This window comes from Alosa sapidissima, chromosome 20 (assembly GCF_018492685.1).
Source record: "Alosa sapidissima isolate fAloSap1 chromosome 20, fAloSap1.pri, whole genome shotgun sequence".
In the NCBI taxonomy this organism is placed as follows: domain Eukaryota; kingdom Metazoa; phylum Chordata; class Actinopteri; order Clupeiformes; family Clupeidae; genus Alosa; species Alosa sapidissima.
The window spans coordinates 23,934,455-23,956,198 of NC_055976.1; the positions used below are offsets into that span (position 1 = coordinate 23,934,455).

A 21,744-nucleotide genomic window follows, 5' to 3' on the forward strand; every position below is an offset into this window, starting at 1 on the left:
AGCAGTCTAAAACTACCCCGTCAAACAATTTAAAAATTAATGATGTGCAGAATATTTTTTTTTCCTTTTCTCTTCTTCAATTTGCAACAGCTGTTTTATTTCATGACATGATGTCAAGATGGACAAATGAATCAAATATGATTATTGAAAATATTTCATTGGGTCCCTGCTTGAATCACACTAAAAAAACACATACATAAAACTCACATATATACACACACACGCACACACACACACAGACACACACACACACACACACATACACGCACACACACACACAGACACACAACACTTTGCCAAAAAGAGTGTATTCAGTCTTCACTGTTGTCACAGTAACCACAGAAGGTATGTGGGTGTAGACTTTACATTCACTACACCAATCAACTTCAAGTCTGTGTGCAAGTCATGTCCACTGAATAGTATAAAGTATGTGAAAATGTGCAATCTCCACTGCCAGGCTTGCAGACAGCCAAGAGCTTCAACTTACACTAAATAACAATTAAGTGATATATTTTGGAGGCTGTTCACCGTTGTTTTGCATTTCTGACAGAATAAATAACTAACAAAAGGATCTCAGCATTCTACACTACCACTTGGAGCTAAAATATTAAAATCTATGCAAGAAAGACGAATGAGTAGATATACACTGATTTTAGTAGTTTATTGAAAAAAAAAAAACAGTGTACTGGACTGTTGTGAAACTGTGAATTTAGTAAAGTACAAATAGCACATTTGTGCCCCCTAAAGGACAAAACCTCAAAGGGGAAAAACAAAATATTACTTCTTCATTGTGAAATACAATTCAGCATGGAAATGAAATGAGACACAATCACCCATGTAAAACTCTTCTAAAATGAATGTCCACATAGGAAACCTGTATCCCCACAAATAAAAAACATATACAACTGTACAAATTGCTGGTGCAGACATTTTATTTTCAATGATAAAATATTATAATAAATAATATGTCTATATGCATTTACATGTTGTAATATGTACAGTGTGATTGTGAAGTTATATGTCAGCGTCAGTCGGTGTTTAAGTTATGCCAATTCAGCCCTCCTGCATAGAAGCCAGCTCATGCAGCAAGACGGCAAAAGATGGCCGATCCCCTGGTGTCTGCAATGCACAACACAGCACACATTTGACAATATTTTTGATTTTACAAATACACAACTACCCATGTCTATGTAATTCAGATGTTTATTCATAATAAAGTAAAATGTACCATTGATGTACTAATCCTAATGATATTAATCCTAATGATATGATGAGGTTTCCAAAGGTTCAAGGTTTACAACACAGTGGCATATATAGTGCACCTACCCAGCTCGTAGCTTCTTATGTTTACTAAGTAATCAAACGGAAACTATATTAGGGAAGGTTTTTCTAATAAAAAAAAAATCAGCATCACATAAATCTTTCCTATAGTTAAGTGTAATGTATGCTAGCAAGCAACACATGGTCTTAGTTCCTTAGCTCCTAAATGATGATGACATACCTCTTTCCAACACCACTGCATGAGTTGGTAGAGGGGCTGGGGAGCCATTCTTGGCTTAAGGAGTCTCATCCCAGCATTCAAGTCCTCCACCACCTCCGTGTTGGTGCGGTTCTCATAGGGAACACGGCCCTCTGTGTAGATCTCCCACACCAGGATACCTGTGGGCGTAAAAAAAGAGCCATTGTCACAGTGTTCACTCTATTTGTGAGATGTCAGCAGTGTGGACAGGGCTATTGGTATATTACTTGGCATACTTCCATCAACTGAATGGATTTGGGCATGTGAGAAATTTTGATTTCACAGACCGTAAAGGTTGTATCAGCGATTGCAGGCCCCAAAAAGGCCCAAACGTAAATTATCACTTTCATCTAATCTGTCCTAATGATCCGCTAGCTGCCCGCCCCAGAACAGAGACTGCGTCTCTGTAGGCAGCCTAGGCTCTGAGATCTGCACACAAAGTGTTGCCAACACACTCAAAAGCAAAATAAAGTGTTCCAACCAATAACCGATGAGATGCGCGTTCAGGAGAGTTTCAATTGCACGGGAGGGAGGGGGAGGGAGTAGTGAGCTAGCTCTCTTTTTTGTTTGAACATCAACAGAAGTGACGTTACTCCGCCATCACTGATACAACCTTTAATACAATAAGTGATCATGAGCATTTATCACTCACCAAAAGCCCAGACATCTGATTTGCTACTGAATCGGCTGTATTTGATGACCTCAGGAGATGACCACTTAATGGGGAACTTAGTGCCTTGGGAACTAGTGTACTGGTCATCTAGGACAAACCTGTAAAAGAATGATGCAATTTAGCTTAACATAAATATATTAATACAATCATAGATTTATGTCAGAGATGACAAATCCACGATAATATATTTTGTTTTGGGAAATAACAAAATACCATTTTAGTAAATGTTTTTGGGACAGTAAGTGTTAATAACTTTATGACAAATATCATGATATTATGATCTGTTCAAAGAACTTCAATACTCCAGTGACATTTAGAACATATGCATTTCTAATTTGTATGCATACATCATAATTTAACAGTAAAACTAATCACAACCTGGAATATTACATTTATTTAATATCTGTTATTCAGTAAAGTCAGTTGTGCAGAAGTTGAGGACTTGACCTTCTCACCTGGTCATTCCAAAATCTGACACCTTCACAGAACGATCCTCTGCCACCAAACAGTTTCTTGCAGCCTACATCAAAAAATATCATTGAGGTAAACCTTAGTGAACCCTCCATACAATCTGTCATCATGTTTGAACACACAATTGTTGTCACAATTCACAACCCTTATTCCATGAGGCAAATTGCAACTCTGACGTGTCAGTTTGACAACTCTTCATGAGTTCTGTTCCACGGCACACATCCTTTTCTTTGAGAAAGCGCCACAGTCAAAAGTAAAAAGCAGAAATGAGAACAGTTACCAGATCCCTATGGATGAAGTTGGAGCTCTCCAGGTAGGCCATGCCTTCGCTGACGTCCAGGCACATTGACAGCAGTGTTTCTGGAGACAGCGCCCCCCGGTGGGAGCGCAGGTAGTCATTCAGGCAGCCGCCCTCCATGAACTCAAACACCAGGTACATGGGGGTGCGATGCATGCACACACCAATGAGCTGCACAATCTTGGGATGGGACAGCTTCCTGTGTGAGAAGAAGGGGGAGGGGAGGAGAGAAAGAGAGAAAGAGAGAAAGAGAGAGAGAGAGAGAGAGAGAGAGAGAGTTATGAGTGGATGAACAGGACTACACTACACAACACTAGAATGGCTTCCGGCGTTGATGTTGTTGATGTGTGTGTCTGTGTGTGTGTGTGTGTCTGTATGTGTGTGTGTGTGTGTGTGTCTGTGTGTGTGTGTGTGTGTGTGTGTGTCTGTATGTGTGTGTGTGTGTGTGTGTCTGTATGTGTGTGTGTGTGTGTGTGTGTGTGTGTGTGTGTGTGTGTGTGTCATTCTGTACATGGCATTTAGAATTCTAAAGCATTTTTTGAAGATTTAGCTGATTCTGCCCATACACTAATGCGTAATGGAAAAGATCAGCATTTAATGTACGCAAATGATCTTTCGACCCAAGTATAACTAAACTTTACTTGAGTTTATGTGGCTCTGTGATTTAGAAGGTGTTGGTTGGGTGGGGGTGGGGCGGGGGGGGGGACTGTGGGTTAAAAGAGTGAAGAAAGGATAGCGATGTTGAAAATAGCGGCAGGTCCGAAAGGGCCAACTGAAAATGAAACAAATGAAAAAGCTTTAACTGATCCAATGAAGACAAAAATCTTTAGCTGTTGGCAAATGTGGAACCAGTGTATAAGAGACGCTAGGCAGAAGCTGATGTATTTGTTTTTTCTGTAATCAAACTTTAGTATACTAGTATGTAGGCATAGCTACAGGTAGTATGTGAGTGTCTCTTGTTGTATTTCCGTATGTATTATTTTATTATTTTGGAGTTTCCTGAAAACCCAACCCATGACATTAGTGCTTTACGAGCTGAGAGCTGCAGTAACAGAAATGAATGTCTGTGCCATGTAAACTCTGTGACTTTAGTGCTCTAGGAGCTGAGAGCTGCAGTAACAGAAATGAATGTCTGCGCCATGTTAACTCCGTGCCACTCACTTCATGACCTGGGCCTCCTCTTTGAACTCCTCCTCGGACATGGCTCCCTCGCGCACCGTTTTAATTGCCACCTTTAGGTGGCGCCACTGGCCCTGCCACACCAGCCCAAACTGCCCACTGCCCACCTCCTTCACCAGATCCAGCTCCTCCGGGTCCAGCTCCCACATCTCTGAGGGACGGACAGAGAGAGAGAGAGAGAGAGAGAGAGAGAGAGGACATTAGAAAGCTACAAAGTGCATACTTAAAATAGATGTCCAGAGTCTATCTCAATGACACAATGCACTGATATAACCTGCCATTGCATATAAAAACACTTTGGGTATGGTATTTATGCTACCCCTTATTATATCACAGCAACAGGTATTTGTAACAGGGAATGTTTATGTGAGAGCACAGGGATGGGAAAATAAAATATCAAATATTTTATTGTAAGTATCAAAATAAACAACAAAATACAGTAGCCACGCAACATATCAAAATAAACATTTTAAAAATAAGAAAATAAACACTTCCATATCTGTCTATCTAATCTATTCCTTCATCGGTACACTGACTGTTGATTAAGTGGACAGCTTTTCTCTACCTACGAGACAAACAGGCAACACATCAACTGCACTGACCTGCCTGTTACATGCCATAGCCAAAACAGTGTATCAGAGATCAACTGCACTGTCCTGCCTGTTACATGTCATAGCTTCAACAGTGTATCAGAGATGCACTCAAAAAGTCAAGTGGTACAAAGAAGTCAAGTGGTACAAAGTCGAGATTGTCAACGCATGCCTATATTGCTTGATATTGCACTGTGTAACGCTGTTGATCAGGAAGGATCATGATGCTTTTAGGTGGTTTTTTTTTTAACTACCTGGGTACTGTGTAAGCGCTACATGGTGTGATATTGACGCCAAGGGGGGTACATATGAATTTTTCATCGTGTTGCTTTAGGTGATACATGGGGCAACTTTAGAGCAATATTGCAGGGCAACCACATAACCGGTCCCATGTGTTTTGATTGGATGATTATATTTCTCAAGAAACTGATGATTAAAGTTCTCAAGAAACTCAATAGGATGGTGTAAGAGGAAGTGTATTGCTTGTGTGAACCACCTACACGTTACTTATCTTGCACTGGATCATTTTCCTTCAATATTCTAATCACAACAAGTCTGGGCAAATTACTGTAACTGTACTGTGACTGCAAAGTCAGCACCAGTCAGAGGCTGCATTCATTATTTTGCACTTTTATGATGTCATCACATCACCAAAAGTATTGTTTTTAAACTACAAAAATACACACCTATAAAGTATTTTGATACAAAAGACTGCCCAGAGAGAGATAAACTGACTAACCACAAGACATGAGACATAACCCAAAGATATGAGACATAAACCAAAGGTATGAGACCTAGGGCCCTATCATGACATTCTAAAGTGCATCGTCACTCGTCAAAAGTCTATTCAAATTTAGTAGGATGTCCAGTTCACATTGGGAGGGGTTTCGTTATCAAACGTGGAGCGCATGGCATAACAAGGTGTTCCTAGGTTATTTAATCAGTCATATGGGTGTGTTTGGGGCGTAACATCATTTTAAACCAATGAGAATGGCATCTGTCATTCCCTTTAACGGCGCAACGCGCGATATGTCAAATAAATGCATCTGTATTTTGGCATTCAACAGCGCATTTGAAGGAGGCTGCTTGCGAGACCGTATGGAATAGTCATTCTTAAACCATGCTTTACTAAAACCTAGCATAGCCTTCATGCATTTGCACTCGTCTATTATTTGAACTCATTGGCAAAGTGAAACTAACTTCACCAAGGAGTCAGTCAACGACAAGACAGTTATATGCAGTTAATTTCACTATTGACTGACAATGGGTTACCACCGAAAACATAGGCTGGAAAAAGCAACACTCACCCTAATGTTGCTCAAATGACTGAATAAAACAACATTTATCCTGCAGAGGAGTTGCTTATATCTCCTGACAGTGCGTCTTCAGCTGTGCTCCATACGTGTTTCTCGCCTCTCCCCTAATCACTTTTAACCGTCATTACCAATTTGCAAATGATGGTGAATAACTACTCATCATGAGATGTACAGTATTCCGTAATATCTTTATTCTAATTATGTTTCCCATTGTAATCGTGCAATTTGTAATGCTTTGCATGGATGTGCGCTGGTGTGCGTTCATGAATGATAGAAGGATGGTGCGTGCACCTGCCAATATGACTGTTGACATACGCTCTTAAAATAACATATGAACACCTCGCCATTGACTTCAGACCAGGTTTAGGTGGTGTATGATAGCGATTTTTAGACAACGCGCTAGTCCCCTCCCTAGGTTGTTAATTGCCACACCCCTGGGCGCAATGTTTAAAAAATAAACGTGCAAAATACCGAATTAAACTTCGCGCAGGTGAATAACGAACTTTACTCCATGCGCTGGTGCCCAAAATACAGCCCATAAACTAAAGCCCTGAGACATAACCCAAAGCCATGAGACATAAACCAAAGCCATGAGACATAACCCAAAGATATGAGACATAACCCAAAGACATGAGACATAACCCAAAGATATGAGACATAACCCAAAGATATGAGGCATAACCCATAGCCATGGAGCATTGGCACGTTAGGAGCACTAACCTGAAGAGGGTTCTGTGATTTCTTCAGACACCTGTCTCCCCCATGACACGCAGTGCCTTAGTCTGGTTATTAACCCTGGGGATTCACATCCACAATTAGCACTCCACCATTTCATGTGAAATGTATTAGTATACTGGCCTAATACATGTAGGTGGGATGTGCACACCACCACTCTGACTTCACAATACAGGAGTTACCTAATTACCTCTAAGAGTTCTGTAGTAGTACACAGTCATTATAGCACTCTGTTCTTGTGATAATCCCAAACCAATGTATGCACAAGAGTACATTTGCCAAGCTGGAGTTGCAATCTTGTTTTCAAAACCATCACAATTGTATTACACTTTGAATCATGCATCCTGCACAATGATAAAAAGCTTTGGCCAGGTCATCTCTTCTAGGAACAGTGAGTGGAATAGTGAGTTCTAGAAGCAGATTCCTTCCAGGTTCCAGATTCCTACCAGAAACATCTCTTATCTGTAAACGCTTGATCAAGACACTTACCGGCAGCATTGTGCTGGTGGTAGTGTATGAGCTCTGGGATGGTGCTGAACAGGTATTTCTCTGCCAGGTAGAACTTCCCCTCCTCGTCTGACTGTCTGATCTGGTAATGTTTGACCCGAGGGTTCTTCTCCCCGTTCGACCTACAGGGGCAAAGCAAATCACCCCAGTGAGGCATTAGGAACAAGTGAAATATGGCTCCAAGTGCTGAGAGAGTACAACATTGATGAATAAAAAATAAATCTGAAAAAATGACAAACTAAACAAATGTTGGAAGTCAAATCCAAAAGCACAATAGAATGAAATGAACGAAACAGGTCAAAATGTTTGCCTCTCTATAGACCCTTTAATCTGTTCCCAAAGAGTTTCTGGTGTAAACATTCAAAACCAACGCAGAAACTGTGAAATTAAAATGAATCAGACTTTAGCGTTAAGCTAAAATGTCGACTTTAAAACTTTTTTTTGCTGTTGTCCCCAAGTTACCATTAGCTCAATGTTGTTTTCTGTGCCACCAGAAAAGGCTTAGGGACACACCTGTTTGTTAATGCACTTTAAAGGGTCTATAGTCAAGGCATAGAGCTCTTCAGAGACGCTGGTATTTGAGGAGAGCAAAAACACATAGGAATTTACCCTGGGGCTTTGGTGAAAACAGACACAGTGTACACTCCTGCCTGCCTGGAGTCACGCACCATGAAAGCCCCCTCCTTGGCCTGAAAAAATGTACATTCATGTTATCTTGATTATTCATGTTATCTTGATGTAGCTAAGCAACACACTTACGCATCATGACTGCATGCCAAGTCTTGGTGATGTAATCTGTGATTTTGTGTAAAAGATTGCTGATTGCCCTGAAGAAGGCCAATAAGACCGCAGTGCCTAAGCCCATGTGTTTTCAACTAGTTGCCATGTTTAATTAAAGGCTTTTCCATATATTTTTCTTAACGGAGTGCCTTTGTTAATTTCCTTTGTTGTTGATATTTACCGGTATGTTTGAAAGGTTGTTGATATATGAGCTCAATAGGCAGCATTCCTCCCTCTCGTGCTCATAAAAGCAATGTCTTGATTGAAAGGTGCTAATGGCTCAGTCGATTTGCTTGTTTCCCATTCGCAGAGCCAGGGCTGAGTATGAACACGAGTTAGTTTTGAGCACAAGAACGGCCAGGAATCTCAAAACTACCAAGTCATTTTTTGAAAAAAAAAAAAAAAAAAAAGAAAGGAGTGGTCAAAATTACCCGTCAGGGCCTTTCTAGTGTTAAAGGAGGAGAGTATGAATAGGTGAATGAATGGTCAGTATCCCTTGTTTTCCAGTTGTGTTGTGTCCTGCTCAGTCATTGTGTGACTATAGTGGGCTGAGCACCTGTGCATGTGAGACTGAGGTGATGTCACCACCATCGCCATGACAGGATTTCCTGCAACCGGTGTCTGGGGTTGTTGCAGAGCACCCAGCTTGCAGTGTGTGTGTGTGTGTGTGTGTGTGTGTGTGTGTGTGTGTGTGTGTGTGTGTGTGTGTGTGTGTGTATGTGTGTGTGTGAGTGAGTGTTTCTATGTGGTTATGTTCTGTGTGTTTGTGTGTGCATGTGTGTGTGTGTGTGTATGTGTTTCTGTGTGGTTATGTTGTGAATGCGTGTGTGTGTGTGTGTGTGTGTGTGTGTATGTGTGTGTGTGTGTGTGTGTGTGTGTGTGCAAGTGTATACGTGCACACTTTGCTCCTGCAGCATTTAGCATTTGCAACTTTTGCAGCACGACCACAGGAGGGAGAGAAAACCAACAATTATAAAGCAAAAAAAATAGAAAAAAAACCTGTCCTCAATCTGCAAGGTCTGGTGGTGCCTCGGCATGTGGGCCATGAGAAAATGACCACCCCCACCACCTCCGCCACCACCAGCACTGCCCATTACCAACCCACTTCTCAGTTCCCAGTCCATCTGGTACAGCGCAGAGAGAGAGAGAGGGGGGGGGGGGAGGTGACCTGGAAGAGATCTTGTATTGTGTTTGAGATCTACCTCTTTCAAAAGCAGCTCTTCGGCCTCTGTTCTAGTGATGTCCTTGTTGTACCATCTGAAAGATGAAACAATTACAATCCGTGTCCGTTAAGCTGTGAATGATGCTGTCCATAATTGTGAAAATAACACAATTAAAAACTCACGCAAATCTTGTAAAGTTGTCGCAGGATTTCTCTGCCACGTAGGTGCAAGGCACCATGCCAAAGTTTCTGGTGAGAGAGATGATGTCGATTATTATCTGGGTGGTCAGATGCGGTCATTGGGATCTAACAGCAGCTCACTGCTCCCTGTCCTGTGTCTGCACATGAACACTGTACAGTTTTCTTTTCATTCTGTAAGGCCTGGTTTGCTCAGTGACTAACTAGCTCAATCCTGATTCGTTTTTGCCTGTTGTCAGTGTTAGCATACTGTGCTTCCATGGACTTGGATGAGGATATAATCCCACATCGAAACATCAGTCTGCACCTGCACATCTCATTTGCCTTTTTCACATTATACCAAGCAATCCAAACACCTGTGTGCTCTCTCTATTTTCTCTCTTTTTATGTTATTTATTTATTTGTCTATTTATTATTCGTAACACTGCATACATTTTATACATTGTATGCTAATGCACTTTTTAACCTTTAACGCTTAATGGATGGGTTGGCTGTAAACCGAATTGGCCCTTGAAGACTAATAAAGTTATCTGAACCGAACTGAGCTTTTCCTACTATCGTTCCTCTCCCATGAAGCACCAGTGTGTTGTCAGAAGCGAAGCACGCTGTGCTTACTGCAAGAGGTTCAACCCCGGCGCTCGGGTAGAGTTAATCTGTAATAGGTGCTCTTGGGGTCATACGCTGTGCTTACTTATCGCCTCTAGTGGACTCACCCTTCCCTGTCCTGCACTGTCCACCAGTTGGGTTGCGAGCTGTCAGTGAGGATGTACTCCTCGTCCTTGTGCAGAGGGAGGTCCGAGGCCTGTGTGGGAGCAAAGTCCTTCAGTGCCACCACCACCCTCTCCCGAGGGTCAGAGAACCGACGCTGCAAAGGAAAAAAGAACCGACGGTGAGAGGTGGGTTGTAGGAACTTACAAAATGACTTTCATTCCATTCATATGAGGGATTTTTTTTTTTTGTAAGTTCTTCCCATTTATCGGAACTTAAGACTGTCAATTGGGGCAACATACATTTCGAAATCATTGTGGTAGATATTGAACACAGATCTTAAATCATTTCTGTGCCTGAACTGAAGTTTCTAAATATTTCCGCAGCTGTTATATATAATTCTGTATTTTCATACTCTACAGGGCCTGAGAACTTTAATCCCTGTGAACATACTGCATTCCTTCATTTGTATAGTGTGTGATATCCCCATGTAAATTACTTGTCATTGGTGTTGTTGTTACAATGTTCTAGTGATCCAGAACTTTGCCAGGCATATCCTTTTCACAAGCTGCTTAAGAGGACAGCTTCTGCCTCAAGATTTTAAGTAATTTCATGTTAGACAGCTTAACTGTCATAACAACATCTCTTTTTAAATGTCTAACCTGTGTAACCACATAACTGTATGTTCACACAAACAAAAAAATGGTGTATGAGGTATGCGATAATAAATAATCAATGCACCACAAAGAACTGAAGGATACTGTAGGAAAGGATAAATAAAGAGGTAGTATTTAGGGAAGATATTCTAAGGTCCCATACAGATGCTCTATGCTCTTGTAGGCCTTTAAAGCCACACTGGAACTTACGTCTAAAAATGTTCAATGTTAAATGCTAAAAAAGACCTCCATTGATGTCGGTGGTATAAAGGAAGCACTAAAATAAGACTTTGCCAACACACCTGGTACAAAGACATTATACAGGAAGCTCTCACACACCAAATGTGGAGTGTAATGATGTAACACTCAACAAATATAGAAATGTGGTCCTGTTTGTGACATACTGTAAGAATCTTGATAATGTACTGTTCAGTGCATTTTTTGATTAAAGGGAATTTCAGAAATAATCTGCAAGAGGTCATAGGTTACAGTGATGTCAGGACAGGTAAAGTCACATTTTTAGGCATGACGCGAAGCCCCCCTTAAATGTTCTAAAATCACTGTAACCTATGACCTCGCAGGGCTTATTGCTTTTCTAAAATAGTTACTACCATATTCCATAAAATAAAGGCACAGCAGAGAGAGATGTGTAAGGGATAATGTATACTAGCATTGTGAGGAGCCGTATAATAATATGATTTATTCATAGATGATGCGTATTCTTCCATTCAGAAGTAACATTGTATATTTCTTCTATCAGAGGGGTTGCTTAGCAATGCCGAGACACAGCACCTCTAACTTTTGTATCAATTTGTGGCACAGTAACATAGAATGAAATGTGGTCAATGTGAATGGTTGCTCTGAGTTTTACAATGTCAATGAACGTGATTCAGCGAATCAATGAAGGACCATAACTATCTGTTACAGAAGAGGGAATTCTATAAGCAAGAGATGAACTATATATACTGCTGAGATTAATTATGTACTGCTGAGATGAACTATATACTGCTGAGATGAACTATATATACTGCTGCAATACCGTGCCGAAGGAAATTGTGACATTAATCAGACGTACCTGAGGATCAGGTGTAGGTGGCAGGGGCTTCACGGAGCCTGTGTGAGAAAACATGATGGTTTAAAACTAAATGGACTAGTAGTTATCCATAGCATGTAGACACAAACATACTTACACAAACACACACACACACACACACACACACTCACACACACAGTACATACCACAGGGATGGCACCCGATGGCCAACTTATCTGTGACATGACAGCATCTCCAGCGCCCTTCCATGTAGAGGTCGGCGTGGTAAGTTGGGGACAAGCTGTTGTGCTTTGTTTCTGAGTGACCAACAAAGACATATAAACATTCCATCCCCTTAGAATTATAAGATTCTATCTGACATTTTTGTCAAAATGGAGGTATATTGACATATTCTTATTCCATGACACCTTCATATAAGGTGAGGTGAGGTGTTTCTTTAAGTTGTATGCATTTTTGGACATTATATCTAAAGAGGTTAGTTCCACTTATCAGTATAACTTGGAATTCTAAAACTTTGAAGCTCAATATCTCAGAACTACTCAGAATGCAGATAGAACCTTATAATTCCAAGGGGATGATTTGTATTATTTCAAAAACCTCTGACATGAAAATTCAAAACATATTGGTACTAAACACAAATATTGGTACTTAAATGCAAAACTGCAAAAAAACAAAAAAAAACAATTAGACCTGTAAGACTTCTCAATAAATCAAATCAAAGACATAAACAAATGGTCAAACATTTATTTGTTATACCTACAAATCATGTTTAAGTGTTTAAGTTTTTGCAGATTGATGTGTTTATCTTGTATTGTGAGTCAATACAGTTTTAATCCCTAATTTCACCAGAAACAGACGGTCTATCCAGAATACACGCTTACCCTCTTTGAGCGCTCGGACCCATCTAAGTCGACAGTCACTGTCTGGAGCAAATATGTATAAGAAGTAGCTGTCATGAACAACCTAAATAAAAAAAGATAAAACAATGGTCATCAATCAAACCCTGTAAACACGCACACACGCACACACACACACACACACACACACACACACACACACACACACTCAGTGCCAATTTCATTGGTGATTGCTTCATATAGACCAAGGCTATTTTTACATTTTGCATTGGTCAGAACTGAAGCAAACTGATTTACAGTTGCATTAAACACTCACCAGAAATGGATACTTATTCTTGCAGGGTATGGGTGCATTAGTGCGCACAATCTCCACGCATTTGATCCGGGACAGCTCAATGCAGCCTTTTAAAACGGGCTTTTTCTACAAAAGTAAAAACAACCTCTGAAAACAAAGTAACTGTACAAAACAAAGATTCAGTAGAACTAGCATATTAGTAGTACATTAAGACTTTCAGGCCCTTTGGAGAATGATGAAAGATCCAAAGAGAAGCACTTACCCCTGGTCGAGGTTCTGAGTAAGTCAGTTCTTTAGTGGTGAGAACAAAAAATCTTTCTTTGTAATTGCATGGAGATGTTCTTCGTTTCTGCTGAGATTTCTTGTACAGTATATTCTTCAGTATAACTGTGGGGTACATTGTTAAATTTGCCACCTGACTGTCATGGAGAGAGCCGATTTAGCATACACAGTCACTCACAACAAATGAAGTGCTCTTGAAAAAGGATCACTGGTAGTCAGAGTCAGAGTGACTTCCGGGAAAAAAAGATACAGAAAGTAAACCACTTCCTTAGACACATGCATACTTGCGCACATGCACATACACACACACACACACACACACACACACACACACACACACACACACACGAGCATTCACACACGCACCTGCTGGATTGAAGCTTTATACACATGATCTGAATACTGTATTCAGTAATACACTGTATTCAAAAATCTGAATATACAATTTACAAAATGAGAACTACAAATTAATTTAGAGGGTCTAAAAATCTAAAGAACCAAATGGACAGAACTGCAGTCCTGTTTTTGCATTTGATTGATCTGTACCCTAATCAGTCAGGGTTGCAAATGATTAATTCAATCAGACAATCAAGACGAGTAAGACTTGTTTCATTGATACAATTCCAGAAAAAGGTGAGAAAAAAGTGAATGGAATGAATGTTTCCCAAAATACAAGAATATGTCCTCAAAGCCATGTTTAGTCCATGCCCCAAGGACCAACATAATGTGCTCAAAGCCATGTTTAGTCCATGCCCCAAGGTCCAACAATATGTGCTCAAAGCCATGTTTATAGTCCAAGCCTCAAATGTATTTAGTTTACTGTGTTCGAGGAGTAAGTAAAGCAAAACCATTTTCAGTTTAAGGAGGTCAAATCAGAGAATGTTGAGGTTGTTTCCTTATGAAATAACAAACCTATTAAAGATTACCTAAGTAGTTGACAATTCATTTATAATAATAGTTGTATTATATAGTATAGGGTTTTGGGACTTATAGTGATAGTTTTGGGACTTTCAAGAAGTATTTAAAGACTCATCCGTACACTTTATTAATTTATTATCTTACAGAATTATGGTTTGTAGGCTATGTTGCCAAATGTCATATACCAGAATCTGCTCCTTAGCGTTTTTTTAATGGTATATCACCACGTGTAACGTTTCGGGCCCTAGCCCTTCATCAGACATAAAACAAGTGGGGAGACACACCTCCATACATATATCCATGATTAATCACATGACCTAAAGTATCATGTGAAAGTGCAATTACATCATGAAAAAACAGATATAAATGTATGTATATTCCAACATTTGTCAAAATATTTTAGAGAATATATTAGGCCTGCAGTGCAGCATAGCTTGACAAGTTTTAAAGGCGCCTCTACCAAAGGTAGTGATAATAGATGAAAAACAAGACATGAAAGAAAAATATAAATAAAATAAAATAAAACAACAATAGACTATATTATACATATACATTTTGTGTCTGTTTTTTATGATGTAATTGCACTTTCACATGATAGGTCATGTGATTAATCATGGAGTGTCTCCCCACTTCTTTTATGTCTGATGAAGGGCTAGGGCCCGAAACGTTACACGTGGTGATATACCATTAAAAAACGTTGAAGGAGCAGATTCTGGTCTGCGGACTCATCGTTCTTATTTAGCATCTGCTACACTCAGTATTTATCGTTTTTGGACGTGCGTGCTCTTTGAATTCTCATAACCATAAGCATAACAATAATTTAATAGCCAACAACTAATCGATCGATTGATTAGGCTAATTGTTGCAGCCCAGTCAAAATGATTTCTAAACCCAATTGACTATATTTCTTTTATATTTCTATAGTATATTTCAATTTTCTTATTTCTTTCTAGTTTAAGGCAACAGGGGATTTTTTTTTCAGCCTAAAATAGGTGCTGTCTCTCTCGATGCAATGAGGATGTGTATGATGATAGCCTACTTCGGTGCATCCCATCCCTCTATTTGAGCCTCTCACTTCCATAGACAGTTAGCTCCATAGACATGGTTAGCTCACTTCAGTCTCAGTTCATGCCCCGGAAATCATTCAAAGCTCGACGTCATTGAGTCTCATTTCTCTAATTTCAACCAGAGGAGTCTAAATGTCTTAACCCCTACTGAAACGAGGAGAAAGGAGAGAGGAGAAATACGCCCGCGTTTTCAGTTAGAATTGTGCAATCATTGGCTCAAGCTGTCAAGGTGAAAAGTTCCCTCGATCAACTTTCGGTTTCCAACAAGTTTCGGCCTATGGATTTATTATCAACAATAAGATAGTAGATAGACCAAGAAAACATCTTTATATGTTGTAATTATCATGCTACCATGCAAACTTAAAACAAAAAGTTCATTCCTGCATGTTTTGTTCACGCATTGTATTTAAATAAAATAATTCATGTCTCGAGAACTATCAAACTACCTCATTATCAGGGTCAATAATTAGGGAAAGTCCATGTTCAATAACCTATGATCATTTTAGGCTTTGGTATCAGTTCATATTCTCTGAAATTTGCGTGTCTGTTAATTCTAAGGTTAATTCTAATGCACCGCATCAGTAATTGACGTCTAGTGATAGGCTACGTGAGTGAGCAGGACATCTCATTTCTCATAGGCCTATCTGTCTCTCCTGACATCTCCTTTACTTCATTCCTCCATCCTGATAAGGACAGTAGGAAGGAAGAGATGGAGGATAAATGAACAAAAAGACGAATGATCTGCACCCTTTGTTAATTTGTAAGGTGGTATCCGCCTCGCCTCGGTTTTCAGTGCATCCAATCAAATACGGCGTTACTGGTGACAGTAGCTCCAATCGCCATCTTTAATGGTATGTGGGTAAACCGAATCCACTCTGGGAGCGCGTTTCGCCGCGGCGTTATACCCCTCTGGAAGTTCTACTGATGTATTAGGATTTTGGAATTTCACTTTAGGGCATTATAAAGAGGTATGTTAGCATATTTATTAGTTTTATACATTCATTTTTTCCTAGGTGTGCTTAACGTTAGATCTGTTTTGTAATGGGTTGGGGAACTTGGTTAAGACAGCTTTCAGAATCAGCTAGCTAGGTAGTTAGCCTTGCACTAACGCTCTACTTCGCTCAGTAAAAAAGTGCATTGGCTTTTAATGTTGAACAATGAGCTTCATTGCAAGGTTGTTTGAGCATAGAAGCCGTTTGAAACAGCAAATTTGAGGAAGACGTTTTGGTTAAAGTTAGCCTAATACCCGCTAGCGAGCGGCTGCTAACGAGCTAACAGAGAATCGGCTGAGCTTCCTGGCTAACGTTAATTGCTGGGTATATGGTTTGCATTTGGCGTTATCACCAGGTGGTTTTACTCACTCATCATTGCGTGCTTATTGTTCTATTACAAATAACTGTTGAAGCAGCCCGTCGGAAGAATGTGGTTTACTTCTCTTCATTGCGTAGTAAAAACGTTATAGGGCAATTCCATGCAAAGGTCATCCTTACCATGGAAAAAAAAAGTTGTGCATACGCAAATAGAAATGTTGTTAAAATCTTCATTTAGGTATATATTTTATTGTTTGTAACTGATCTGATTGAATTTGATGGAGAATTACACTATTTTTACATCATAAATATGGTGTGCAACCATACAGAAACAACATTTTTCACATTGTAATATTATACATATTTAAAAAGTGGATAAATGGACCCAAGGTTCAAACAAATTGTGTCATTTGACAAATTCCAGATTGACAAGGGAATGGTAGAGTAATGTCTATGCTCAGCTTGCTTTTAAGATCACAACTCCTTACATTTGTAAGGCTTTTGTTTTTAAGTCAGCAAGTTCCATGGCCAGGTCACATCCATAACGTTTTATAGGAAAAGTTTATGCTACACATAGTGTTGATACAAGGATACAAGGAAGTTTATTGTCACATGTCACATGCACATAGTTACTGGAAGTAAGAAATGCAGTGAAATTATGTCTGGTGTTAGCCTATTTGTGCATTTATGGGGGGGGGGCAAGGAAAAACTCCCTTACCAAGGAAGAAACCTTGGTAAGGGAGTGTGTGTGTGTGGGTAGGTGGGGGCAGTGTGCTGTAAGTATGTAGAAGATGTGTGTTGGAGAAGATCCTGAAGACAATGTGCTGTGTATGTAGGGAGGGGGGGGGGGGGGGGGCAGTGTGCAGCAAGTATGTAGAGGAGGCTTACTGTAGCAAGTGGTGTGCTGTATGTATGTGAGGTGATGACAGTGATGATGTAAGTGTGTGTGTTTTTTGTGTGTGTGTTGGGGATGGGGGCAGAAAGGCTAGGCAATCAAGGACATGGGTAGATAGATGAAGGAGAAATCAAAAATAATAAATAAAAAGTTCTATGTAGATGTGCAAAAGTAGGAGAAAGTCAAAGTGATGCGACAATGTCCATAGTGTCTGTGCAAAGCTGATTTATATCAATGTAAAGTGTGATGACCAAAAATTTGTGCCCCTTTTTTACTTTTAAAATCTTTAATGGTGCGTTATGGATGTTACATAATGTGAATTTACAAGGCTGGAGACTTTGTTATACCTCAAAGCCGATAAAACGTCTGTTCTAGTGGCATGTCGGTTTCAACGCATTTCACCTTAGTGTTTAGGCCTACAATTGACATTTCAAAGATTATTAGGTTGATCAAAACCACAAGGAGGCCTTGCCTAACTATTAGCAAAACAAACATATTATTAAAATACCTCCAGTGATTAGCCTAGCCATAGCCTATTTTCAAGTGGCCTAATAGCGAAAATCTGAGCGATTATCTTCCTGTAACTGTCATACTGTTGGTGTACAGTAACTGGATTATCGTGTTAGCTGGTGAAGATGGCTGACTTTGCAGCTGGAGTTAACATAGCAACCTCCTTCTGTTGCAGATCTGTTCAGCCTGCCGCTCACGTCTGCTTAACAGTTTAATTTTAAATGTGACGCGATATGCCAGCATTTGAAGTGTCAGGTCCTCTGTAGCTAATACCCATAGAGTAACATTAGTAACGGCAGCAATAAACTAGATGTACCGCATAGCGGTACAAAATATGACCGCCTCTCAGTCCTGCATATTCTCTTTGCAAAAATAAATCACGCTTGTCAATTTGTCTCCATCTCCTACTCCTGCAACTCATGTGCATGTAAATGAGTGTGTGCATATGTGAGTTTGCTTTTGTTTATGAGTGTGTGTCTGTGTGTGTGCATGTGCGTATGCGTGCCTGTGTTTGTGTGTTTATGTGTGTGTGCGCGTGTGTGTGTTTCCATGCGCACATGCATATGCGTGCCTGTGTGTGTTTATGTGTCTGCATTCATGTGGGTGGGTGTTTGTGTGTGTGTGTGTGCTTGCCTGTCTGTATGTGTTTTATGTGTGTGTGTGCTTGTCTGCAGCCTGTCTGTATGTGTGCGACTGTGTGCGTGTGTGTGTGTGTGTGCACTTGCGCGTGCATGTACTTTATGTGTGCAAATCACAAATGAGTGGGTATGGGTTAGGTTGATGTGGGCTCTTGAGACTAACATATCATAAATATTTTGTCATCTTGGGTGCAACGGTTCAGGTAGGGCCAGTTATTTAGGGGAGTGGCCAGCAAGTTTCATGTTCCCTGGTGTTTCAGTAACCCGGGAATCACTGACCAAAATTGATGACGGTAAAAAAAAAAATCACTACTTAAAAAAAATTCACTACTTAATTATGTGTTTTATGTAGTTTGTCGAGGACTGGTTCAGACACATCACATCCATAATGTGAAACCGTCACATCCATAACGCCAGTTTTTCCTACATAATGCATTATGAAAATGACGCATAGTTTCAAAAACACACTTTTTGTGTTCATTCAAGTCTCCTTCATGCTACATATATCATAGGTTTGGCAGTTTCCTTAAAAATTCAGAGTTTGTAGAAAACCTGTAATCTCTCACAAAAGTGTGTCCATTTCATGTCACATCCATAACGCTGATAAAATGCCTTGTATTCTATAGGATGAAATTGATTATATGAAATTTGAGGATTTCTCAGTATTCAGAGGACAGAGGTTGCATTAAAAGTTATGCAAATTAATTCACTGATACTAATTTTGCCCCCACTCTAAGGCATTTTGTTTACCAATATGAGTCCAACTGTCACATTCATAACGCTGGAACTGCCCTATGGACCCTTTCAAGAGAGTTCCATTATCAGCATCATAGTTGGCCCCACAAGGCTTCCTTTTTAACATTCCATATGTTATCTTAATAAGAAGTAGATTGGGGCCCAAATAGAATGTTCAAGCATTGTTTTTGTTTACCTTGTTGAAAGGGTCTATAGTTCTTCAGTACTGATAGCTGTGTGTGAGTTCTTATATTGATGATGCGTCTTCTTCTACTTCTTCCTTATCAGGGCGCCAGGATGAGTGAATCTCAGCAGGTGAGTGCCCTGCCACCACCGCCCATGCAGTATATCAAAGAATACACTGACGAAAATGTGCGGAAAGGCATCGCTCCCAAACCACCCCCTCCCATCCGAGACAGCTACATGATGTTCGGCAACCAGTTTCAATGTGACGACCTGATTATCCGTCCGCTGGAGAGCCAAGGTATCGAACGGTTACACCCCATGCAGTTTGACCACAAACACGAGCTCAAGAAGCTCAACATGTCCATTCTGGTCAACTTCCTTGATCTGTTGGACATCTTGATTAAAAGCCCCGGTAGCATCAAACGCGAGGAGAAGCTGGAGGACCTGAAGCTGCTATTCGTACACATGCACCACCTTATCAACGAGTACCGGCCGCACCAAGCACGCGAGACTCTGCGCGTGATGATGGAGGTGCAAAAGAGGCAGCGCCTGGAGACGGCTGAGCGCTTCCAGAAGCACCTCGAGCGGGTGGTCGAGATGATCCAGAACTGCCTGGCCTCACTACCCGACGACCTGCCTCAGCCAGAGGGCTCTACCGCAGGGGGGGCTGGGGCGAGTGGGAGTCTCACTGGAGCTTTGGGTGGAGCTCCAAGATTAAAATGTGAACCTATGGACGTGGAGGAAGCAGGGGGAAGCTGCATGGGGCCACACATGGACAAGACTGCTGCTCTGTCCAAGAAGGACAAAGAATTTGACAAAGATGCAGCAATGTGCAGTATCATTGATGAGATGACCTGAATTTTTTTTTTTTTTTTTTTTTTTTTTTTTTTCTGATGTTACATTTATGTTGTTTGTTGTTATGTTCTATGTGTTAATTTGCACTGTGTGGCAAAAAAAACCCTGCAGATTTCAAATGTACAGTGTTGGTGTATTTCTTACACCAAATCTTTAAGAGTTAGTTGGTTTTGTTTTGAAAAAACACTGCATATTGCAGCACCCCCTTTTTAGAAGAGTAATTAGCATTATGTACTCAGTTTGTGGATCAATATATTGCCAAATTTGCCTTGAATAAAACAGTGATTGGTACACACAGGGACCTTTGGATCTTGATGCTCAAAGCTGGGCAAATGGAGATTTAAGTCCAGGCCCGGAGTGGGTAATCGGGAGAATCGGAAGAATTCCCAGTGGGCCGCTTCACTTTTGGGCCGGTCGAGGGATTGGAGAAAAATATTGGCATTTGTCACGTTAATCTATCTTCTCTTGAAGTTGGCTACACACGTTCGCATTCTATGCCTAACACCGCAGCCTCTGCATGGGTTGTTCTCCCCTCCCAAGAGGAGTTAATTGGTTGGGTCCATATAGCCCGTCTTTCCTAAAAAGTTTTCTCAGATTCTAGCCGGGCCGGCCCTACAGTAGTGATAAGCGTCAGGGAGGATGGATGGTAGAAAGATGCCATGAGGGACTGAAAAGGCCAGGTAAAAAAGACGAAAAGTATTGGAGGGAAATGCTGCCAAATGTGCCATGCTTCCAATTTTTTTTTAAGAGGACAGACATAAGTGGCAACTGGTAAAGAGAGATAGTCATGATTATAACGGCGTAATTGGGCTAATAACCTACTGGACGTTGTAGCGTTGTCAACCTATTCGCAAGTAACACATTAAATAAATTAAAACATTAGCATTTTGGTGTCATCCAATATGGCTATTCATAGACTATGCAAATAGTATGCAAATATTTATAACAAAATAAATTAACTATGACTATAGGGACAAGTAGAAAGGATAACAGAGTTAACCATATGAATTAAAGTTATTTTATGGAAGAAAGAACAGTAGGCTGACAGCAGTAGGCTACATGATCAACCTATATGGCTTATCTCAGAAGTGGGTGTAGTAAAGGACCAAACAACAACATGATAGCTGACCCATGCAGAAAAAAAACATGTAAACAATACAGTAGTTCAATATGCCTCTTAATGAAATTGTGGGATACATTTCAAATACTTTATTTCTTCCTTCCTGTTTTTGTTAACTTATCAACCTATCCTTGTGGAATATAAGCCTATAATAAAAAATACAGGATAGTAAGAGCTGAAATGTTGCCGCTCCGGCTCTGTTTAAGTCAAATTGCTGGACTAATCTGGAT

General features: G+C 40.3%; 2 protein-coding genes across 2 annotated transcripts; one reads left to right on the top strand and one right to left on the bottom strand.

Moving 5' to 3' along the window:
• Nucleotides 1-914: 914 nt before the first annotated feature.
• itk (IL2 inducible T cell kinase) lies at nt 915-13,500 on the bottom strand. Its single transcript, XM_042073931.1, has 17 exons — nt 13,261-13,500; nt 13,020-13,124; nt 12,728-12,809; nt 12,032-12,142; nt 11,868-11,905; nt 10,142-10,293; nt 9,414-9,479; nt 9,271-9,325; nt 7,898-7,977; nt 7,271-7,410; nt 6,767-6,841; nt 4,123-4,291; nt 2,944-3,160; nt 2,648-2,712; nt 2,172-2,290; nt 1,502-1,659; nt 915-1,119 (listed from the first exon to the last, which is right to left on the bottom strand). The coding sequence occupies exons 1-17, from the start codon at nt 13,396-13,398 to the stop codon at nt 1,054-1,056; spliced, it is 1,836 nt and encodes a 611-aa protein (XP_041929865.1). The 5' UTR covers nt 13,399-13,500; the 3' UTR covers nt 915-1,053.
• Nucleotides 13,501-16,089: 2,589 nt separating this feature from the next.
• Nucleotides 16,090-20,488, top strand: med7 (mediator complex subunit 7). Its single transcript, XM_042073937.1, has 2 exons — nt 16,090-16,233; nt 19,642-20,488. Exon 2 carries the CDS (start codon nt 19,651-19,653, stop codon nt 20,395-20,397), a length of 747 nt encoding a protein of 248 aa, XP_041929871.1. The 5' UTR covers nt 16,090-16,233; nt 19,642-19,650; the 3' UTR covers nt 20,398-20,488.
• Nucleotides 20,489-21,744: the final 1,256 nt, after the last annotated feature.

What these genes read in the sequence shown, in the direction of transcription:
- med7 (XM_042073937.1), top strand. Translation starts at nt 19,651, where the DNA reads ATGAGTGAATCTCAGCAGGTGAGTGCCCTGCCACCACCGCCCATGCAG.
- itk (XM_042073931.1), bottom strand. Translation starts at nt 13,398, where the DNA reads ATGTACCCCACAGTTATACTGAAGAATATACTGTACAAGAAATCTCAG. An exon ending in GGTCCGAGCGCTCAAAGAGG is followed by an intron (nt 12,143 to 12,727) that starts GTAAGCGTGTAT and finishes TTGGTCACTCAG; the next exon opens with AAACAAAGCACAACAGCTTG. An exon ending in TGCAGTGGTGTTGGAAAGAG is followed by an intron (nt 1,120 to 1,501) that starts GTATGTCATCAT and finishes TGTGCATTGCAG; the next exon opens with ACACCAGGGGATCGGCCATC.